Below are 24,939 nucleotides of genomic sequence, written 5' to 3' on the forward strand. Positions count from 1 at the left end.
TGCCTTAATACTTTTTGAAACTGTTCAAGAACTGTTAAAGAAACCATTAGCACCACTACATGTCTTCCTTCGGTATATTTTCTGACATAGAGATGCTAGTTATTAATATTATTCTTTGATCCATTTCTCACACCCTGGGTTCCAGCTGCACTTCAGAAAATAAACACAAGATCTGGCCTAATGAATTCAGTACTTTTATGATGAATATCTGGCTTTGTGAAAAATAATCATCAGCATAGACATAAGTTGTGATCCTCACACTATTTTAGTGACTATAAGTTCTTCTGTATTTAAACATGGAATTGTTTTTCAATTATTTGGTCAGCTTTGTGCTGTTGAATAATGGAACCAAAATATGTTTTTTGGATTTAGCTACAGTCCCCTCCATAATGTTTGGGACAAAGACCCATCATTTATTTATTTGCCTCTGTAGTCCACAATTTAAGATTTGTAATAGAAAAAAAAAAAATCACGTGGTTAAAGTGCACATTGTCAGATTTTATTAAAAAGCCATTTTTATACATTTTGGGTTCACCCTTTAGAATTTACAGCTGTGTTTATACGTAGTACCCCCATTTCAGGGCACCATAATATTTGGGACACATGGCTTCACAGGCGTCTGTAATTGGTCAGGTGTGCTTAATTACCTCCTGAATGCAGGTATAAGAGAGCTCTCAGCACCTAGTCTTTCCATCAACTTTGGAAAATGTATTGCTGTTTATTAACATGAGGACCAAGTTGTGCCAAGAAAAGTCAAATAAGCCATTATGGGATGAAAATTGAGAATAAAACTATTAGAGACATCAGCCAAACCTTAAGCTTACCAAAATCAACAGTTTGGAACATCATTAAGAAGAAAAAGAGCACTGGTGAGCTTACTAATCGCAAAGGGACTGGCAGACAAGGAAGACCTCCACAGCTGATGACAGAAGAATTCTCTCCATAATAAACAAAAATCCCCAAATACCTGTCCGACAAATCAGAAACACTCTTCAGGAGTCAGTTGTGGATTTGTCAATGACCACTGTCTGCAGACATCATGAACAGAAATACAAAGGCTACTCTGCAAGATGCAAACCACTGGTTGGCCTCAAAAATAGGATGGCCGGGTTACAGTTTGCCAAGATGTACTTAAAAGAGCACCCACAGTTCTGGAAAAAGGTCTTGTGGACAGATGAGATGAAGATTAACTTATATCAGAGTGATTGCAAGAGCAAAGTATGGAGGATAGAAGAAACTGCCCAAGATCCAAAGCATACCACCTCATCTTGTCAGGTCTCGCGTTTAATCTAGTTTCTGTTTCTTATTGGTTTTTAGTATTAGAGTTTGCATTCTTGTTTTATTTTGGTGTCTCACATCTCCTCTTGTTTCAGGTCCCATTTCCTGTCAGGTCGTTTACCCTCATGTGATTGTTGGCCCCGCCCTGATGTGTTTCACCTGTGTCTCGTTATCCCCTGCTAGTCTGTATTTAAGCCCTTTGTGTTTTAGTTCTCATTGCCAGTTCGTTGCCGATTAAACTCTGAAGACTGATCTGCCCTGTGTCTGAGCCTGCATTTGTGTCCTCCTCCTCCTCGTTCAGTTCTGATACATCTGTGAAACATGGTGGTGGGGGTGTTATGGCCTGGGCATATATGGCTGCTGTAGGTACCGGCTCACTTATCTTAATTGATGATACAACTGCTGATGGTAGTAGCATAATGAATTCTGAAGTGTATGGACACATCCTATCTGCTCAAATTCAAACATATGCCTCAAAACTCATTGGCCGGCAGTTCATTCTATAGCTAGACAATGATCCCAAACATACTGCTAAAGCAACAAAGGAGTTTTTGAAAGCTAAAAAATGGTCAATTCCTGAGTGGCCAAGTCAATCACCCGATCTAAACCCAATTGAGAATGCCTTTTATATGATGAAGAGAAAACTGAAGGGGACTAGCCCCCAATACAAGCATAAGCTAAAGATGGCTGCAATACAGGCCTGGCAGAGCATCACCAGAGAAGACACCCAGCAACTGGTGATGTCCATTAATCACAGACTTCAAGAAGTCATTACATGCAAAGGATATGCAACAAAATACTAAACATGACTACTTACATTTATGAGTCATGAGGGGACTGTAATTTCTACACAGTGAAACCAAAATGTATAAAAATTGCCTTTATTAAAATCTGACAGTGTGCACTTTAACCACATGTGATTTTTTCTATTAATAAATGATTAACATTAACCACATGTGATTTTTTTCTATTAACAAATGATTAATGTCCCAAACATTATGGAGGGCACTGTATGCTCAAAATGATTGTTTGCCTTGTCGGCACTTGATTTTTCATTTTCACTTGAACTTCTTTGTATATGAAGTGACATAATTTAAATATTCTCACAATTCCATTTCATTTAATGGAGGTAACAGATGCTGAAATCTGGAGGAAGACAGATAGAAGGGCAGAAGTTTAGCCAGAAAGGTATCTTATCTCTCACTCCACCAGTCTCCATCCAACAGCAACATTTGAACAGTCACAATGTGATCCCACCACCAGTCATATCCTTGCCTCCCCCTTCTTTCTACTTTCCACATAGACCACTCTACCTGTGACTCCTTGGGTTCATTCATCGCCTCCCACCCATTCTTATCCATGAAGAGAACGTCTATAATCGAGTCCTTGTCAAACGTCTTGGTTACTTCTTACAAAAACTCAAACAAATTCAATCGTGCGAGGCATGGTCTCCCACTTACAAAACCATGTTGACTATCCCCAATCAGCCTCCATTGATCCAAATGCATATATATCTCAGAATATTCTCCAGTAACTTATCTGATGTTAGGCTTACTGGTCCCTGGCTTTTCCTTGTAGTTTTTTCTTAAATAGAGGCACAACATTAGCTATACTCCAGTCATCCAGCACCCTCCCCTTGTCTGATGGTGATTCATCTATCTCTGCCAGGGATCCTGCAATTTTCTTCTCTAGCTTCCCTGTGTCCTTGGATTTATCTGATCTGACCCAGAAGATTATCTTCTTATTCCTTACTACGTCCAGCAACTCCTCGATCGTAATACGGACTGTTCTCAAGACATCTCCATTGGCTGTTCTCAAGCCATCTCCATTGACTGTATCAGGTTCCCCAGTCTTTGTCTTTTTCCAGAATAAAAACAGAGGGGAAATACTTATGGAAAACCTTGTTCATCTCCTGTAGCTTGTCACAAAAATGACTGTAGACAAAAGTGCTGGAGAAATTCAGCAGGTGAGTCAGCATCTATGGAGCGAAGGAAATAGGCAACGTTTCATGCCGAAACCCTTCTTCAGACTGATGTGAGGGTGGGGGGGGGGGAGAGGGAGAAGAAAGGAAGAGGTGCAGTCAGTGGGCTGAGGGAGAGCTGAGAAGGGGAGGAGAAAGTAAGGACTACCTGAAATTAGAGAAGTCAATGGTCATACCGCTGGAGTGCAAACTGCCCAAGCGAAATATGAGGTGCTGCTCCTCCAATTTATGGTGGTCCTGACTCTGGCCATGGAGGAGGCAGAGGACAGAAAGGTCGGATTCGGAATGGGAGGGGGAGTTGAAGTGCTGAGCCACCTGGAGATCAGGTTGGTTATTGCGAACCGAGCTGAGGTGTTAGTTCAATTTTCCAGCACCTGCAGTTCCTTCTCAAACACAAAGATGACTGCTTTGGTTTCTGATGGGCCCTTTTCTCTCTCCAGTTACCTTCCTTCCCTTAAAATATAAAATATCTTTAGATTCTCTTTAAATTTACCTACCAGATTTCTCTTTACTCCTTTCTGCCCTCCCAATTTTCTATTTTGTCCTCAGTTCCCTAAACCCCTCCAGGATACACAATCCTAATTGACTATACCTGGCCCATTCATCTTTTTTTACTTGTTTGTGCATTAATTCTTAAGGCCATTCTGGCTATCACCCTCATTATTGCCTATGTACATGTCTACCATAGGTTGGATGTTCCTAAATACAGAAACCTGCATGATTCATAATTATAGTTTAAGCATAACTAATGCATTGAGAGCAACCTATCTTGAAATGTTGATGAAGACCCAAAGAAGTTGTGTGGCTCTTCAATGAGTATTTGGATTCTTCTGCCTCTCGAGTTAACTCACCACACTTTGATAAATGCTGCAGTTACATTTCTACTACAGCACAAATGTGCTTTGCTCTTTGCAATTAATTGAAAATATATATCCCTGTAGGAGGCCTGACCTAAGGAAAGTTTAGGGTTTGGAGCAGTGTTGATTGATGTTCTACCCATATAGATTTCTACAAGTTTATTAGAATATCAGTCTACGTCTGGTCCTCAGCTTCATAAATTACTTGGCAGGCTCTAAATTTAAAGTGCTTCATCTTCATCAATGTAATGATATTATAAGGTTTAGGTTTATTATTGTTACCTGCACCGAAGTACAGAGAAAAGCTTTGTTTTTCATGCTATCCAACAGATCAGGTATACCATACATAACTACAATCAAGTCAATTACAATAGACAGAGCCAAAGGAAAGAGGAAGACTTTGTTGAAGCACATTTGGCAGCAATTACAGCCTTGAGTCTTCTTGGGTGTGACGCTGCAAGCTTGGCACACCTATATTTGGGCAATTTATCCCATTCTTCTCTGCAGATCCTCTCAAGCTCTGTCGGGTTGGATGGGGAGCGTCGGTGCACAGCTATTTTCAGGTCCCTCCAGAGATGTTCGATTGGGTTCAAGTCCGGGCTCTGTCTGAGCCACTCAAGGACATTCACAGACTTGTCACGAAGCCACTCCTGAGTTGTCTTGGCTGTGTGCTTAGGGTCGTTGTCCTGTTGGAAGGTGAACCTCTGCCCCAATCGGAGGACCAGAATGCTCTGGAGCAGGTTTTCATCAAGGATCTCTCTGTACTTTGCTCTGTTCATCTTTCCCTTGATCTGACTAGTCTCCCAGTTCCTACCGCTGAAAAACATCCCCACAGCATAATGCTGCCACCACCATGCTTCACCGTAGGTATGGTATTGGTCAAATGATGAGCAGTGCCTGGTTTCCTCTGGACATGGCGGTTGGCATTCAGGCCAAAGAGTTCAATCTTGGTTTCATCAGACCAGAGAATTTTGTTTCTCATCGTCTGAGAGTCCTTTAGGTGCCTTTTGGCAAACTGCAAGTGGGCTGACATGTGCCTTTTACTGAGGAGTGGCTTCCATCTGGCCACTCTACCATAAAGGCCTGATTGGTGGAGTGCTGCAGATATAGTTGTCCTTCTGGAAGGTTCTCCCATCTCCACAGAGGAATTCTGGAGCTCTGTCAGAGTGACCATCGGGTTCTTGGTCACCTCCCTGACCAAGGCCCTTCTCCCACGATTGCTCAGTTTGGCCGGGCGGCCAGCTCTATTAAGAGCCCTGGTAGTTCCAAAATTTCTTCCATTTAAGAATGACAGAAGCCACTTTGCTCTAAAGGACCTGCAAATGCTGCAGAAATTGTTTTCTACCCTTCCCCGGATCTGTCTCCCGACACATACCTGTCTCGGAGGTCTACGGATAATTCCTTCGTCTTCATGGCTTTGTTTTTGCTTTGATGTGCACTGTCAACTGTGGGACCTTATATAGACAGGTGTGTGCCTTTCCAAATCATGTCCAAACAATTTAATTTACCACTGGTGGATTCCAATCAAGTTGTCGAAACATCTCAAGAATAACCAATGCAAACAGGATGAACCTAAGCTCAATTTTGTGTGTCAAATCAAAGGGTCTGAATACTTATGTAAATGTGATATTTCAGTTGTTTATTTTCAATTACTTTGCAAAAATTTCTACATTCTTCATTCTGGGGTATTGTGTGTAGATTGATGCTTAAAAAAAAAAGAATGTAATCAATTTTTAAATAAGGCTGTAATGTGGAAAAAGTGAAGGTGTCTGAATACTTTCTGAATGCACTGTATTAATTATATACAGTTTTTATCTTTACATCTATTATCTATGATATATACAAAATTGGTGTATTGGTAATTGAGACTTGAATGTGATAAAAGGTTCTGCTAGATGGCAGTGAAAAACTGCTGCAATTACCACTAAAATGTGGAGGCTTCCCATAACCCAAATAATAAATTTAGTGCATGAAGGAAAATACATTAGGAACTGTAACTTCATAATAGGACAAGTAAAAGCTGGAAATGCTTGACAGATCAATCAGCAGCTATAATAAGGCCCTTGAGAAGGAAGTTGCAGTGTCCATTTGCAGGTTTGAGGGTTTTCATAGAGCATAAGGCATTACAGCACAGGAACAGGCCCTTAGATTTCATAAAGTTTGTACTGAACATGATGTCCCTTCAGCCTGCATGTGCTCCATATTCCTCCATTCTTTTATTTCATGTGCCTGTTTAAAAATATTTTAAACATCACTATGCTATCTGCTGCCATCACCACACCTAGCAGTGCATTCCAGCTACCAACCACAACATGGAGGTTCACTGACTGGATTGCATAGTCAACATGGGTAATAATAATACTTGGCCGGATCTTACCTTTGCTAGTTCTAAGCAAAGATAGACACAAAATGCTGGAGTAACTCGGCATATGTCTAAAGACTCATTGACAGATCTGGAAGGCTAAGTTCACTTAAGTTTAAAAATGAAACAACAATTACAGATATGAAGAAGGCTATCAAAGGATACAGTACGATATAGGTCAATTATAGTTATAAGCATCGAAATGGCAGATGGAGTTTAATCCAGGTAAGTGTGAGCAGTTGCACTTAGGGTGGTCAAAAGGGGAACGTATACAATTAATGGCAGGACACAACAGCATTGATGTACAGAAGAATCGTGGGACCCATTTTCATAGTTCCCTGAAAGTAGTCACGCAATTCGATAGTGGGTAATGAAGGTATGGTTTGCTTACCTTTATCATTTGAGGCACTGAGTGTTGGAGGTTGGGAGAATACGTTAGAGACGCTTATAAAAGTATGAGAGGTATAGAGATAGGGTAGATAATCAGAATCTTTCCCTCAGGGTGGAAATGTCAAGTACGCGAGGCCATGGCGAAAGTTTAAAGGAAATCTACGGGGCAAGGTATTGGCACAGAGTCGAAGTGCTTGGAACGCATTGCCAGGGATGGTGGTGGAGGCAGATATGATGGTGACATTTAGGAGATTTTTAAATAAGCTCGCAGATATACGGAATGGAATGTATCGAGCCAGCTGAGGAGATTAGTTTAATTTGGTATAATGTTTGGCACAGACATTGTGTGCTAAAGGGTCCTTATCTGAGCTACGATGGCCTATAACCTATGTTCCATTAAAGATTTCATTGGACTCCATGCTGTGGAGGGCAGTCAAAATGAGATACGTACAGACACCGACGCACAGACGTTGTGGTCCAAAGGGTCGATTCTTTGGTGCGCTGTTCTATGTTTTAAATGTTCCATGTTAAGATGTGAGAGTAGTGTCTGACAGCAATTCCAGGTCTGGGTACTGGAAAAGCAAGATCTGGCTCAGTATTACTCAAGGTCTGTTTTCTCGGTATTATAAGTTAGTTGTATATTAATTATACTTAGGACATGCAAGAAGGACATTTTTTTAATCAATTTGTAAAAATCTAAAACATCCTAAATGGTGGCACGATTGGCGCAGTGGTAGAGTTACTGCCTTACAACATTACAGACTCAGGTTCGATCCTGACTATGGGTGTATGGAGTTTGTATGTTCGCCCCATGACCTATCTGGGTATTCTCCGGGGTGACGGGTTTCCTCCCACACTCCAAAGATGTACAAGTTTGTAGGTTCATTGGTTTGGTACAATTGTAAATTGTCCCTAGTGTGTGTAGGATAGTGTTCGAGTGTGGTGATCGCTGGTTGGCATGGACTCGGTGGCTGAAAGGCTTGTTTCCGTGCTGTATCTCTAAACTAAATTTAAAAGTCCTTATTGTTTTAATTTGGATCGGGCAAGAGGAATGTATAATTAATGCTTTAAGCATCATCCTTCTTGCTCCAGTTGTTAGACAATAGACAATAGGTGCAGGAGTAGGCCGCTATTTCATCTTTTATGATTGACTCCAGCATCTTCCCCACCACCGATGTTAGGCTAACTGGTCTATAATTCCCTGTTTTCTCTCTCCTGCCTTCCTTAAAAAGTGGGATAACATTAGCTACCCTCCAATCCACAAGAACTGATCCTGAATCTATAGAACTTTGGAAAATGGTCACCAATGCATCCACAATTTCTAGAGCCACTTCCTTAAGTACCCTGAGATGCAGACCATCAGGCCCTGGGGATTTATCAACCTTCAGTCCCATCAGTCTATCCAACATAATTTCCTGCCTAATGTGGATTTCCTTCAGTTCCTCCGTCACCCCAGATCCTCTGGCTAGTGCATCAGGAAGATTGTTTGTGTCCTCCTTAGTGAAGATGGATCCAAAGTACCTGTTCAACTCATCTGCCAATTCCTTGTTCCCCATAATAAATTCACCCTTTTCAGTCTTCAAGGGTCCAACTATGGTCTTAACTATTTTTTTCCTCTTCACATACCTAAAGAAGCTTTTACTATCCTCCATTATATTCTTGACTAAATTTCCTTCGTACCTCATCTTTTCTCCCTGTATTGCCTTTTTAGTTATCTTCTATTGCTCTTTAAATGTTACCCAATCCTCTGGCTTCCTGCTCATCTTTGCTATGTTGTACTACTTCTCTTTTATTTTTATACTGTCCCTGACTTCCCTTGTCAGCCACGGTCGCCCCTTACTCCCCTTGGATTCTTTCTTCCTCTTTGGAATGAACTGATCCTACACCTTCTGTATTGTTCCCAGAAATTCCTGCCATTGTTGTTACACTGTCATCCCTGCTAGGGTATCTTTCCAGTCAAATTTGGCCGGCTCCTCCCTCATTGCTCCATAGTCCCCTTTGTTCAACTGTAATACTGACACCTCCGATTTACCCTTCTCCCTCTCAAATTGTAGATTAAAACTTATCATATTATGGTCTCTACCTCCTAATGGCTCCTTAACCTCAAGTTCCCTTATGATGACACAAGTGTTTCCAGCATTTTGTAATTTAATATTTATTGGAAGAATACTAATTATTGGATTCTGTCTCTTGATGAACCTTTTATGTATTACATAAAAGCAAAATAAAAAGTGATGAATCCCTGGCTCAAGTTCTAAAATTCATCGTAAAATTAAAGATAAAAATGACACAACAATAGAAGTTCACTCATTATTAGTTACTCACAGATTAATGACTAACTATAAAAAAGATGCTGGCTGACCTGCTGAGTTACTCCAGCTTGTTGTGTCTATTTTTGTTTTAAATCAGCATCTGCAGTTCCTTCCTACACAATTATAAAAAAGATGTGTTTAACCCACCATTACTACTTATTCTATGCCAAAAAAAATATTTACTGTGCCTTCGATTTCCATGATAACTATAGTGAAGTGATGCATTGTAAATTATAGACACAGTATAGGAAAGAGGGTGATTCTTAAATTGTGTTACGATTACAAATGTTTCAATTTTTTATCATTCTTTTCCTCCATTTTTCCAATTTGTATCTTCACAGAACAAGATAATTTTGGATCCTATGCACTTCAGTGAACAGCGATACAGACCCTCGTTAGAAGAGAGGCTGGAAAGTATTATCAGTGGGGCTGCACTAATGGCAGACTCTTCATGTACACGTGATGATCGGCGAGAAAGAATTGTGGCAGAGTGCAATGCTGTACGACAAGCCCTTCAAGATCTCCTTACTGAATACATGAATAATGTAAGTTATTTGAAACCAATTTTCTATTGAGCCTATGATCCTTAATCTCTTTATTCTGTATAAATTCTCATGCTGAGCAGTCTTCCACGTGGATTTGTATGAGTTGGTCTTCAATGATTTGAAATTATTAACTTCAAGATGTACTTTCTGTGATAATAGGAGTTTATTTTTATTTGCAGGTATATTGAAAATGGCAATTTAGATTAAATTAATTAATATTGTGAGCAGCAATATTTCATTTCATAATCTGTGGTACAGAAATACACTTGTATAGACTTTGACCAGAGTGCTTGCAGAACTGCAATATCAGAAATATAAAATTGAATTTTTTTTTCTCCACATAGCAATAAGAAATGGCTCAGGAATTATAACTAAATGTTATGATTTTTATCTGTGGATTACAATTACAGTTAAATATGTGTTTGAATATTGTGATGGCATGCTTGAAAACTCTACATGCTTTTGTGATGATTCCAGAAAACGCATACTCCTTTATTTCAAGTATTTTGCATATCTGATGACTTGATTTAACCTACTTAATTTACTTTTGTATTTCATAACTGGAAATTTAAAGAAGCATCCTTTTCCCAATGATGGATCACATCTCAGTTTTGCTATGGTTCATGAATGAGTAACAAAATTATAGTTGTTGATATTTCCGTAAACTTCAGTATGTTTTATGTTGGGCAGTAGAAGAATTTAAGATTTGGAAGAATGATATATCCGCACACGAGATAATGATATAGTGCCACTTTTGCATGTTTCTTTTAATACTGGATTGGATATAATAACTTAGCTGACCAAACCTGAAAATAAGTATTCTGTATAAATAATATGTTGTAGCGGCGCCTACTGGCGCACGCAGGTATCGAACCCGGCGTTCGGAAGCCGCGGTCACGTGACTCGGGAGGGGCTGCTTGTTTTCGCGCGGTTTTGCTTTCGCGCGGCAGGACAGCACTGACCACCGTTGTGGCCAGACGTGTCAAGAGAGCCTGTATACTGAAGAGTAAATTTTTGAATAAAGATTAATTTAAAAGTTAATTGTCGTTCTTGAGACCGCCAAATTGGTGACCCCGACCTGTCCAGCCGTCGTTAGACAAGAGAATCATGCAGGAAGACTACGTTCCCGCAGAATCAGCTGGCACGTAGCAGGGCTCACCGGCTTTCAAATTGTCATCGTTTTGGCCTGAACAACCTCAGGTGTGGTTCGCCCACATTGAGGCACAGTTTCACCTCCATCGCATCGTAGTGGACGATACTATGTACTTTCATGTGGTGGGGGCATTGCCGCAGGAATGTGCCTCGAGGCTGTTGCCCTACATCAGGGACCCGCCGACCATCGCCAAATACGAAGGCCTGCTGCTCCACGCTTAAGGTCTCAGCCGCAGAGACAGGGCAGCGAAGCTGCTGCACATGGACAGTGTCGGCGACCGGCGGCCATCCACCATCATGGCGGAGATGTTAGCCCTGATGGACGGGCACCGTCCAAGTCTGATCTTCGAACAGGCGTTCCTGGAGCAGGTGCCTGACGAAATCCAACTGATGCTCGCCGGAGCTGATTTCAGCGACCCCCAACAACTCGCGGAGAGATCTGACAAATTGTGGGCACACAGACGGCGGGACCTGTGTGCTTTTCACCTGCCCCCTGGTCACGGCGCTGGTGCAACTGATACAACATCGGGAGGAAGAAGAAGCCCAGCCCAGCGCTGAAGAAGCATCGCCGCGGCCAGTGGTCTACAGCCAACGTCGCTGTTGTTAATACCATCAACGATACGGGCCCGAAGACCAAAGATGCCGGAGCCCCTGCTCATATCAGGGAAATGCCCGTTCCTGCATTCCCATGCCAGACTTCCAAGGAGCAGACACATGTGCGCCTGCCGGTGCAGGACTTTGCCGTCCCGGCCGGCAGGTTCCTGCACATCCATGTCGACTTGGTGGGTCCCTTGCCGTGTTCGCGCGGGACTACTAACCTACTGACTATCGTGGACAGGTTTACCAGGTGGGCGGCGGCGATACCGTTAAGGGATACCTCCGCTGAGGCGTGCACGAGGGCCATTGTCTCGAATTGGATCGCTCGTTTCGGGGTCCCCTCCTATATCACTACCGATCGTGGGGCCCAGTTCACGTCCTCCCTGTGGAGTGGTATGGCGCAGCTGTATGGCGCAAAGCTGCATCAGACCACTGCGTACCACCCAGAGTCCAACGGGTTGGTTGAGCGTTTCCACAGGCACCTCAAGTCGGCGTTAAAAGCCCAGACTGGGTCGACCAGTTGCCTTGGGTCTTCTTAGGCATCAGAACCACGCCTAAGGAGGACCTCAACGCCTCCTCAGCCGATTTGGTTTATGGCTCGGTTTTGCGTGTTCCTGGGGATTTCCTGCCTGTCCCCTGGGATCAAGAGGTCCCGGTTTCGGCATTTTTAGCTGACCTTCACTAGCGGGCGCACGCTTTGGACCCGGTTCCCACTTCCCGGCATGGTTCGTCTGCGATGCATGTGCCTACTATGTTACGGGATTGTGCTTATGTTTTACTCCGTAGAGATGCTCACCACTCGCCGTTACAGTGGGTGTACGAGGGTCCGTACAGGGTGCTGAGTACTGGTGCCTCGACTTTTACATTGGACATGGGTGGCAAGGAGGAGTTTGTATCCGTGAGCCGCCTTAAGCCAGCTCACGTCGACGAGGATAGCCCGATGACAGTGGCCACTCCGCGGCGTAGAGGACGTCCACCGGCCGTTTTGCCGCCCTCTGCACCTGTTACCCCCGGTTATGTTTCTCCGGTCCCCTCTGTTATGCCTGTCCCTCGATCGCATTTTTCGTGTCCTTCCGGTTCTGTTTTGGCGGCCCCTACTGTTACGCTCGCCCCACGACCTCGGACTACGTGTTCCTGTCGAACCGTCCGGTTACCTGTGCGTTTCTGTACCGCGGATTCTGGGGGGGAGGGGGAGGCATGTAGCGGTGTTCGGAAGCCACGGTCACGTGACTCTGGAGGGGCTGCTTGTTTTCGTGCGATTTTGCTTTCGCACGGTAGTTCAGCACTGACCACCGTTGTGGCCAGACGTGTCAAGAGAGCCTGTATTTATTAACCTGGAGTTTTTTAAACCTGTAGATTTATTCAGCCTGTATTTATTAACCTGTAGTTTTTTAAACCTGTAGTTTTATTCAGTAGTTACATGTTAAGTTGGTCCGCTAACGTAATTGTCATTGCTGCTGTAGCTGAGCGAAGGTAGTTCTCACGGGCTCAGCTACCTGTTGACTCCCTAGGTCTCAAGGTGAGATAAGCTTATGTAGCAGGACACTCTCCCTAGGTCGTGACGTCACGTGCCAGGCCTCTTAACTACTGACGAGGGTTCGACCATAAGTGGTCTGTGTATCAGCTGACGCCACAAAAAAACATTTTGGATTTTCCCTTCGTCTAACCATTATAACTCTACTGAGGAAAACCAGAAAAATAAATTTAATTACCTTTTCAAGCGGTTGACACAGGTACAATGGGCTGTTTGTGCCATAGGTGCGTGAGAGATGGAAGTGGAAATGGTCTGTTCAACTCTTGTGCATTCTCCACCCATTCATCAAAATCTCTGTGATCTTCAGTGCCGCCTTCCTGTGTAAATTCTCTTAATATCTAAACATTTGTTCATCACTGTCATAGTTGTAGGTAGACAAAATTGCTGGAGAAACTCAGCGGGTGCGGCAGCATCTCTGGAGCGAAGGAAATAGGCAACATTTCGGGCCGAAACCCTTCTTCAGACTGATGATAGAGGCAAGGAAGCTGTTCCTGAGACTGATGGTGCATGCTTTTAAGCTTCTGTATCGCCTGACAGGAGTTGGGAAAGAAGGAATGACTGGTGTGGGACAATTTTTGATTATGTTGGCTGTTTTGGAAACAGTGTGGTGTAAATTGAGTTAATGGTGGGGAATCTGCACTTTGTGATGGACTGGGCTACATCTACAACTCTCTCTAAGTCTGCATTCTTGGGCAGATCTGATTCCAAACCAAGTTGTGTTGCAACCCAACAGTATGCTTTTAAAGGAGCATTAGTAGAAATATTTTTAAAAGTTGTTGGAGCCATGCTGAATTGCTTAGGTCTCCTTGGTGTGCCTGCTTGGATGTCACATCATTGTGGTTGGTCCAGGACAGATTGTTGGCAAGACAAACGCCAAGGAATTTGAAGCTGACAATCATTTTCACTTCCGGTACCATTGATGCTGATTGGGGCATGTACTCCATCGCACTTGCAGAATTGGATAACACGCTCCTTCATCTTTCTGACATTGACGGTGAGGTTGTTGGCCTTATAAATTATATATTACTGAGTTCTCCATAGCCATCTTCTATTCCATCTCATAATTGTTCATGATCCAGCCCGCCACAGTTGTGTCATCTCCAAGTCAGTCTGAAGAAGGGTTTCGGCTCGAAACGTTGCCTATTTCCTTCGCTCCATAGATGCTGCTGCACCCCCTGAGTTTCTCCAGCATTTTTGTCTACCTTCGATTCTCCAGCATCTGCAGTTCCTTCTTGAACACTGAATTTGTAGTGACTAAGCATCCATAGCCTGCTTGATTAAGTAATTCCTTAGATTTATTGCCCTCTGGATGAAGAGGTTTCTTCTCATTTCAGTCCTAAATGACTGATTCCTTTTGTCAGAAACTAAAACTTCTGTTTTCTAGATTATTGTCAAATATAACGTGAATGTGGAAGTGGGAAAAAAGTTAAATTTGATTGACAAACATATTTATTGCACTAGGAAGTCATGGAGTTTGAATTGTTTGATTTCATGAAAGACAGGATTTCATTGAATAGTTGAGCTATTGGTGTTGGTGTTGGTGAGTATTTGGTGTTGAGAATGAAGGCAGTTCACTTTTGTGCAATATTTCTAATTATTTTCGATAAATAACTTAAATTATATCTGTTTACATTATATTATATTCTAAGGCGTCATTTTTGATCATACCTTTGAACTTCAAGTTTAATCTGCAATATTGTCACATAAATTGGCATCAAGTGATAGTATGATGTGCATATCTGTTCCAATCATTGTGATCATAGGTGGTCTGGCTAACTTCCAGACAAGCACAGATCATCACGTTTTGCTGATTTAATTTGGTGAGCATAGACAGTACAATCTATCAATTGCTTTGAGTGCTGTGCATTTCTGAACTGAAGAACCAGGGGCCACAGTCTTAGAATAAAGGGAAGGCCATTTAAGACTGAGGTGAGAAAAAACTTTTCACGTGCCTATCTCAAAGCCTTTTAAATGCCACTATTGTATTTGCCTCCACCAGCACCCCTTACATTGTGTTCCAGGTTCCCACCAGTCAGTGTGTAAAAGAAAACTTGCCCTCCACATCTCCATTAAACTTTCCACCTCTCACCTTATAGCTACGCTAGAAATAACGGTCCCCACATCATCAACTCGCTAAATTTCAATAAACTTTGCTATCAATATTCCCTTTACCCAAGGGCGATAAGGGAATGCAATATGTTACCACCCAACACACATGCTGCCCCCGATGTTACGTCATTTAAAAAGAGGATTGAACAACTAGATCTCCTCAAATTGGTCAAAAAGGCCCACTTCAAAATGTAATCACTACTCTACTCACTCCGACGTGCACGAGATAACCACTTATGAGGTGTTTGCGCAGTAATCAACCGGAACCAAGGCCTTCTATTGTTGGACATTTCAACCAGGGAAAAATCGAGAAATTTACAAATATTTTTGTTTAAAAAATCAAGTTTTCTTGCTTGTAGCTGTTACTAAGTTTTAACACACTTAAAACTAAATTTATAATTTCAAGGATACGGATATTATTGCCTCACAGAACCAATAAACAATCTTTATCAATTTACATTTAAAGTACCTTTTTAGTTATCTCTTTAGCCTGTTATTGATAATTTGAGTTCCACCTTAATCGGATTCATGAGTGATCTATCTCTCCTTCCTAACCCCATTTTCCTGCCTTCTTCCCATAACCCCTGACACCCGTACTAATCAGACAGTACCCTAAATGATGGAAGAATCATTTAAAAGCTCGATAACATTGGGAACAAAGCTGTTCTTGACTCTGGTGGAGCAAGCTTTCAATTTTTGTACCTTCTTCTAGATTGGAGCAGAGAGAAGAGGGGTGGGACAAGCTTTTGATCCTGTTGGTTGCTTTACCGAGGCAGCGTAAGTTTTAGGCGGAGTCAAAGGTGGGAAGTTTAATCCGTGTGATGGACTGGGCTAAATCCACAGCTAAATTTTCTTGTGGTCTCAGGGCTCTCACTTAACTTTTTTTCGCTGTTGCCAGCCGGGCAACCAAGGCAGCTTTTTAGGTTGCCGAATGACAGTTTAGGTGGTCATTTAAGACGACTTGCATGACACGTGCGATATGTTGCTCAGACGAAGTGCCTAGTTACCAATCGGAATTATGCTCAATGAAACATTCACATATTATTTCTGCTTCAAATAAAATCACAAACTAAACATATTCATCAATCAAGACATGATATATACCACAATGACATGCAGCAAAATTATAATACAGTATTTCAAATCTTTTTTACATGTTGCAATGAATTCAATTTCTATTATTTCTTTCCACTTCCAAACAAAAATGTGGTTGGATTATTCAGCATATGATCAACCTGAGTCAATAAATCCAGGACCATGGTAACATATATGCTTAACCATGCACACTGATTGATGCCAGCATGTTTTCTGTGAATGACCGAAAATTATCATGACATGGCCATAAGCATGGGCCTTTTCCTCGTGAATCTTCAATCATCAATCTCTATTGTGCCCAGTCACAGCTAGGTAAGATGATAAAGAATTGAATCGATCTGACATCTTTGAAGGTAGACACAGTAACAACATCAAGAGGGGAAAAATAGACACATAATATATCCTTTCTGCTCTAGGATTTTGTAATTTTAAAGAAATAAAGAGAATGGAAGAACACTTTGATTTCTTTTTCTTGTAACTTACTTGTTACTGTATGATTATTATTACCTGACCAGACCTATACCATACTTTTGAATGTACTGTATATACCATATACCAAGTATATACCATACTTTTGACTGTGTAATTCTCTGCCCCAGAGGGCGGCGGAGGCAGGTTCTCTGGATGCTTTCAAGAGAGAGCTAGATGGGGCTCTTAAAAACAGCGGAGTCAGGGGATATTGGGAGAAGGCAGGAACGGGGCACTGATTGGGGATGATCAGCCATGATCACATTGAATGGCGGTGCTGGCTCGAAGGGCCGAATGGCCTACTCCTGCACCTATTGTCTATTGTACATAATACCTCTTTTACTCTGTGCCCACTAAGAAGATGAGTCATGGAAGTAGGTGACTATATTGAATCAATCATGGAACCTCCCCCCTACCCAGTTGAAAAGCCCGCTGCCCCTGGGGGTTTGGTGAGACCATTGCAAGAGAGATCTGCCTCTGGGTCAACTTCGTGACCAACAGTTTAGTTCCCAAGCAGAATATTGGGGGGTTCGAGTCCAACCCCTGGGTCCCCTGTGTCACATTTAGTTCAGAGATACAGTGCCCTTCAGCCCACCGTGAACGCACCGACCAGCGATCACCTGCACACTACCCCACACATGCTTAGGACTATTTATAAATACCAAGCTTATCAACCTAGAGTTAGAGTTAGGATTACCTCCCGCACTCCAAAGGTTTGTATAAATTGTCCTTAGCATATGTGGGATAGTGTGCGGGGGATTGCTGGTCGCAGGATGGGTCCACAAATGGGGGGCATCAGGGAAAGTGGCGGGGGGGGGGGGGTAGAGAAGGGGATGTGAGGGGAGTGGGAGGGGGGGGGGGCGGAGTGGAGAAGGGGAAGAAAAGTGGAGCGGAGAGAAGGGAGTAAGAGGGGGGAAGGGAAGAAGCGGCTCAGGCGCTCGACGCGGCTGCAAATTGTTCTGTTGCTGTTGTTCCCTTAAAGGGCCTGTCCCACTTTGCGATTGTTTAGTTGACTGCGGAGCCTCAGTGACTGACACCCTTTAAAACCGTCACTGACGCTCCGCAGTCGCCGAAAAAAATCGCAAAGTGGGACAGGCCCTTTAAGGGAACTACAGCAACAGAACAATTTGCAGCAGTGTCGAGCGCCAATCCGCCGCATGAGCCACTGGTCCACAAACAATGGATGCAAACTTTGGTTTAAAATTGTTTAAAATTACCGTCTTTCAGTCAAGTTTGCTCTCAGAGCTTTTCACAGCCTGTTTATCCACCTCGGTGTGGTCCACACCTGCATAAAAAGACCTGCAAATGCCAGACACACGTAAGGGAAGAGCTAGCAACCATGGCTAACAAAGGTGAAGACAGTGACTTTAATGGTGAAGCAAGCGATCATTCCGCACCAACAGGTGCAATGCTGAGAGATGTCAGATGCGATTTTAAAGGCCATCAACGATCGCTTTGACCAATTTGAAACCAAGTTTGCATCTCTTCAGTCCTTACAAAATGCCTTGACTGTCCGAATGGATTCCATGGATGAGATAGCTGGAGAGCATGACACCCGCCTGATGCCAATGGAGAAAAACATAAGCGAAAAACAAAGGGAAAACACCCTCCTGCGAGCAAAAATCAATGACCTAGAGGGCCGCTCGCGTCGAAATAACGTGGGTATTCCAGAAGGAGAAGAGAAAGGGAAACCAACAGAGTTTATCAGCGCCCTCATCCCAAAACTGCTGGGTGAGACACACTTTCAAAAACCAGTTATCATTGACCGTGCAAACCGCACCCAACAGCCGAAGCCCGCGGAGGGAGCTAGGCCTCGCACACTCATCGCCAGGGTCCATTTCTTTCATGAGAATGATATGATAATACGACTTGGTCGACAACGAACTCTGGAATACAACGGACGGTGAGTCTTTATTTTCCCGGATTATACAGCTGAGGTAATGGAGCAGCGGCGCAGGTTCCGCGAGGTCATGCAGACCCTGCGGGAGATGGAGGCGAAGTACAGCCTGCGCTTCCCAGCCAAACTCAATAGCTTCAACACAACGGGCAACCGAAGGTCTTCACTTGAATTGAATTGAATTGAATCCTTTATTTGTCATTCAGACCTTTCGGTCTGAACGAAATGCTGTTGCCTGCAGCCATACATGTAATAATAACAACACAAAATAAACACAAATTAACATCCACCACAGTGAGTTCACCAAACACCTCACTGTGATGGAGGCAAAAGTCTTAGAGTTACTGTCTCTTCCCTCCTCTTTTCCCTCTGCGCCGAGGCGATACCCCACCGGGCGATGGTAAGTCAGTCCCGCGGTTCAAGCTCCGCGGCCCGGGGGTGGTCGAAGCTGCCGCCCTCCAGTCCAGCGGACGCAGCTGTTGCAACGGGTGCTCCGGAAAACAGGCATCAACCTGTGACCTGCGAGCTCCCGACATTGTCATCCACTGGCCCGCGGCCGAGCCCCGGATCCAGGTCGCCGCCGCCAGAACGCCGCCTCAGCCACCGGAGCACTGTCTCCGCCCCGCACCGGGCCGCCTACACGGCAGCGTCTCAGCCCCGCACCGGGCCGCCCACACGGGAGCGCCTTCCAGCCGGGACCCAGGCCGCCCTCACCGGAGCGCCTTCCAGCCGGTAGCCGTGCCGCCCGCACGGGAGTGTCTCAGCCCCGCGCCGTCCGCCCTCACCGGAGCGCCGAGTCGTGCCGCTACCCGGACATCGCCACAGCTCGAAGACGGCCAGCCTCGCGTTCGTGAGTCCTGGCTGGCTCTACCTCCGGACCCTCGAGGTCGGTCGCAGGTTGGAGGCCGCCAGCTCCGCCATTAGGCCTCAGCGCAGACGGGGGAAGAGAAGGGGGATACGACAAAAAGTCGCATTCCCCCGAAGGGAGAGACAGAAACCCTGTTTCACCCTACCCCCACACACATAACACCACCTAATAACCAAAAAAATTACTAAACTAGACAAAAAAAACAACACAAAAAAGTAAAAACAGACAGACAGACTGCAGGCGAGCCGCAGCCGTATCACAGCGCCGCCACTTCCGGAGAAGCAAAGAAATTTGTGGAAGGGCACCTGAGACGCAGCGCTGGAAATGAACAGACAGGATGATCCCGCAGGACAGAGGAGATATTCGCTGAGAGCATAAAAGAACAGTTTGCTTCAACACACCTAAAGATGGTATAATTTGACATTTTCAATATTATTTGAATGTACTTGGCCTTGGGCATGCGGGGTAAAGTGTTTGCGCATTTGAAATCTCTTGAATCAGACATCATATTTCTTCAAGAAACCCATATTAAAGCTACAGAGCAGGCGACTGAGAGCTAATAGGATCTCTCAAGTTTATCAGTCACCTTTTACATCCAAGGCTAGAGGTGTAGCCATTCTTTTTCGTAAGAATATTCCATTTCAACTTGTTTCCATTTCAATGGTTACAGACCCAAAAGGCAGATATATTATGATCACTGGAAATATTAATTCACTTCCTGTCACACTACTGAATATATACGGTCCAAACATTGATGATCCAAATTATTTCCGCAAAGTGTTTGATTTAATTCCAGACCTCAATACCACCAATTTGCTAATGGGCGGAGATTTTAATTGTTACCTTGACCCATATCTGTCGATATCTGGAGGATACAACATCCAACGGACAAAGATTATTCATCCACAAATCATACACAAGAATTTATTATACAAGTGGATACAAAATTAATATCTAGCATTGAACATATCAAATATCATAATATTTTGATATCAGACCACAGTCCAGTATCCCTAGACTTGAAGCTTGCTCTGCCTAAACAAAGCTATTGTTGGCGCTTTGACCTGTATTTGCTCACAGACGTTTTGACCGCAAGGCTTACAGATTTCCTTGAGACCAACGATACAGGGGATGTATCAGATTCAATGCTCTGGGAGACCCTTAAGGTAGTAATGAGAGGTCATATAATATCCTATGAAGCCTCCATAAAATGGGACCAGCGCCATCAATTGGTAGAAATTGAAAATGCACTTCTAACTCTTGAACAGATCTACAGGAACTCTCTCTTACAAGAGGATTACAACAAAATCCTAAATTTAAAATATGAATATAACCGTATTCTTAGTGGAAATGTTGGTAAGCTTCTACTCAAGCTCAGACAGAGACACTTTGAGTTGGGCGATAAACCAGAGAGGCTGCTGGCCAGACAATTAAAAGGGGACCAGGCGAGCCGTGCAATCCATCTAATTAAATCCAAGACAGGTGATTTGCTTACCAATCCTAAATAAATAAACCATCGCTTCAAAGTATTTTATTCAGAATTATATACTGCTAAAACACGGGCCGCTAATGCAGATTTTGCAGGTTTCTTTGACTCCCTCAATTTGCCAAAACTAGATGAATCAGCCAGGCTAGAACTGGACTCAAATTTCTTAGAGAGCGGGCTAGTTGAGGCTATTAAATATTTTCCCTCTGGTAAAGCGGCTGGTCCGGATGGATTTGGTTGTGAATTCTATAAGGCATTTCATAAGTCGCTTGCCCCACTCCTAATTAGGATGATCAATGATTCGATTAAGAATAACAGATTTCCGAAGACCCTGTATGAGGCAAATATATGCATCTTGTTAAAAATAGCAAGGATAAAACTGAACCTGGCAGCTATAGGCCTATTGCTCTCCTCAACTTTGATCACAAAAATACTAGCTAATAGACTGGGGAAGCATATTTCATCAATTATACACCCTGACCAAACAGGGTTTATTCCAGGTAGATTTTCGTTTTGTAATGTGCGTCGACTCCTGAATAATCTATATAGCTCCACCAAGAGGGGGGATTCCAGAGCGGCCATCTTATCCTTAGACGCCGAAAAAGCGTTCAACCAGATAGAGTGGCCCTATATGTTAGAGGCACTTAAAAGATTTGGGTTTGGGGATTCCTTTATTGTGTGGGTCAAAATGGTGTATCTTTGGCCAACATCATCCATCCTCACTAATAATGATAAATCTGGACCTTTTGACTTACAACGTGGGGTCAGACAGGGTGATCCTCTGTCCCCCTTACTCTTTGATATTGCTCTGGAGCCCCTCGCAATAGGTATCAGGAGTCGCCCAAACATCAGGGGTATTAAGGTGGGGAACGTGGAAAGTCGTGTGGGGCTTTATGCCGATGACACATTATTATATCTCTCCTATCCAGAAGTCTCTGTTCCTCCCTTGTTAGATTTTATTAAATAATTTGGCAAGCTTTCCGGATACACAGTCAACTGGAGTAAGAGCGAGTTTATGCTTTATCAGACCGTATAGATTCAGATTTCCTTGAGGCTCTACCATTTAAGATAGTACTGTATATGACCATTTTACATATCTAGGACTCAAAATACCCTTAAACCACAAACTTATATTTAAACTCCACTACGCTGATATGATTAGAAAGTTAAAACTGAACATAGAGAAGTGGAAACATAGAAACATAGAAACATAGAAATTAGGTGCAGGAGTAGGCCATTCGGCCCTTCGAGCCTGCACCGCCATTCAATATGATCATGGCTGATCATCCAACTCAGTATCCCGTACCTGCCTTCTCTCCATACCCTCTGATCCCCTTAGCCACAAGGGCCACATCTAACTCCCTCTTAAATATAGCCAATGAACTAGCCTCGACTACCCTCTGTGGCAGAGAGTTCCAGAGATTCACCACTCTCTGTGTGAAAAATGTTCTTCTCATCTCGGTTTTAAAGGATTTCCCCCTTATCCTTAAGCTGTGACCCCTTGTCCTGGACTTCCCCAACATCGGGAGCAATCTTCCTGCATCTAGCCTGTCCAACCCCTTAAGAATTTTATAAGTTTCTATAAGATCCCCTCGCAATCTCCTAAATTCTAGAGAGTATAAACCAAGTCTATCCAGTCTTTCTTCATAAGACAGTCCTGACATCCCAGGAATCAGTCTGGTGAACCTTCTCTGCACTCCCTCTATGGCAATAATGTCCTTCCTCAGATTTGGAGACCAAAACTGTACGCAATACTCCAGGTGTGGTCTCACCAAGACCCTGTACAACTGCAGTAGAACCTCCCTGCTCCTATACTCAAATCCTGGAGGATTTTACCCTTGTCTATAGTGGGGTGTATTAACGCTATCAAGATGGTGTCTCTTCCTAGATTTTTATATTGATTCCAAAATCTCCAAATTTTTCTTACTTCATTCTTTAAAAAATTGGACACCATTATCCTTCCATTTATCTGGGGCTATAAAGCCCACCGAATATCAAAGGCACATCTTCAAAAGCCAAAAAATGAGGGAGGCATGGGCCTTCCTATATTTAGGCATTGGGCAGCCAATGCTAGAGCTCTGATTTACTGGCAATGAGGATTCCCAGATGAACCTTTGAATAATAATAATAATAATGCCCCCTTGTGGCTAAACATTGAAAGCACAGCAGTGAAAAATTTCTCCCTCTGTACTTTGCTCTTTTCCAAAACAGAATATCTCCACTACCCCACACAAGTTGGTTGGTTAGAATATTATTTTCAGAAATTCTATTCGAATTTTAAATCAGATAAGAAGTTACAGTACATTGTCAAATGTCTCTATTTATACCCCAATATGTCACAACCATTCCTTTTTGCCATCACAGACGGATGGGCTGTTTGCTGTCTGGAGGGACAAGGGCCTTGCGACCCTCAGAGATTTATATATAGACAAAATGTTTGCTTCGATTAATCAGCTATATACTGCTAAAACACGGGCCGCTAATGCAGATTTTGCAGGTTTCTTTGACTCCCTCAATTTGCTAAAACTAGATGAATCAGCCAGGCTAGAACTGGACTCAAGATTTATATATAGACAAAATGTTTGCTTCGATTAATCAGCTGAAATCAAAATTTAACTCTCATTTTTTTCGCTATCTCCAAATTAGGCACTACGTTAAAGACCAAATTCCAAATTTTCAAACCATGCCTGACAGTTGCCCACTCTACGAGCTCCGGACTCCAAACATCTAATATCTCGCTTTGTGCGTCTATTCACCACCTCTGTATCCACTAACCATCTTAAAGAAGCCTGGTCTACTGAACTGAATTTTGAGGTGTCTGACGACATTTGGAATGAAGGTTTGACCAGAATCCAAACTTGTTCGACCAATGTCAGGTATAAACTGATTCAGTTTAAAGTCATCCATAGACTCCATTACTCAAGGACCAAATTACATCGAATCTATCCATCTATTTCTCCATTATGTGACAGATGCAAAGGTGCAAATGGTTCTTTAACACACATTTTCTGGCTCTGTCCTCATATACAAAGATACTGGTCTGAAATATTTAAGTGGTTCTCTGGGGTCTATGGAAAAGATATTCCCCCTGATCCAGAACTGGCACTTTTTGGATGCTCAGAGACTGCTTTGAACTTCACGTCTTGGTATGGTGGCAGCCAAGGAAATGATCCAAACAGACTGGAAATCATCCACACCCCCCTGCTTTGAAAAATGGCTCAATGAAATGATAATAATCATACAGATGGAAAGGATATGCTTCCACAACCAAGGTACCTAACAACTTTTTAAGTGTTTGGGGACCATTTATCAACCATCTCAAAGAGCAATAATTTCATATTTTCTGCAGCGATGTAGTCCTGTGCTCTTTACTTGTGCTCTTGCAATGCCTGACAGTGTAGCACCATGTGGATTGCACCGATAGTGTTATGTCTGGCGGCTTTTTCTGTTGTCTTTCTTCTCTTTCTTTTCTTTCTCTATTTTGTTTTGTATAGTAATAAAATTTAAAAAATTTAAAAATAAAAAGTCTAGTGTCTATTACAATATTTGGAGCAAGGGACATATACATGGCAGAATACGGTTTATCAATAGAATAGCTCTTTATTCCAACCACTGCACCTATGAAACAAAAGAACCAGAATGAGATAGAGTATAAATGTACCCTACAGGGTACTCGTGCTTAAACATGCCTGATACAGTACTAGAATGGCACTGATTGATAACAGCACATTACCGATATAAAATAAAAATAGGTCATGCACAACATTTGAAAACGGGAAAGTGTCATAAACATTTTCTCATATAAATGCCGATAGTCCATTGAATATAATTTGCATATTATGGTTCAATGCTCTTGACTATGAAAATGAAGAGTATGGTGACAATTGTCACCCTCCCTCACTTATTCCATGAATAGCTTGTAAATTGCACTTTCTATTAATAATGCAATACAAATTCAAGGTTATGCATTAATCACACCAACAACTATTGATGATGTGTCTAAAATAC

General features: G+C 42.9%; 1 protein-coding gene and 1 long non-coding RNA gene across 3 annotated transcripts in view; one reads left to right on the forward strand and one right to left on the reverse strand.

Moving 5' to 3' along the window:
• The window catches only part of ctnna2 (catenin alpha 2), a 1,182,272-nt gene that overhangs the window by 161,200 nt on the left and 996,133 nt on the right, over window positions 1-24,939 (forward strand). For both annotated transcript variants that reach the window (XM_033035440.1, XM_033035446.1), the window contains exon 7: window positions 9,522-9,725. In XM_033035440.1, coding sequence (XP_032891331.1) covers window positions 9,522-9,725 — 204 coding nt within the window. The remainder of the gene's footprint in view (window positions 1-9,521; window positions 9,726-24,939) is intronic.
• On the reverse strand, window positions 5,532-23,639 carry LOC116982161. Its single transcript, XR_004414381.1, has 3 exons — window positions 23,594-23,639; window positions 20,712-20,715; window positions 5,532-5,542 (listed from the first exon to the last, which is right to left on the reverse strand). It is a non-coding gene; the product is annotated as an uncharacterized LOC116982161 (long non-coding RNA).

The sequence above is a fragment of the Amblyraja radiata genome, chromosome 1 (assembly GCF_010909765.2).
Source record: "Amblyraja radiata isolate CabotCenter1 chromosome 1, sAmbRad1.1.pri, whole genome shotgun sequence".
NCBI classification, from domain to species: Eukaryota; Metazoa; Chordata; class Chondrichthyes; order Rajiformes; family Rajidae; genus Amblyraja; species Amblyraja radiata.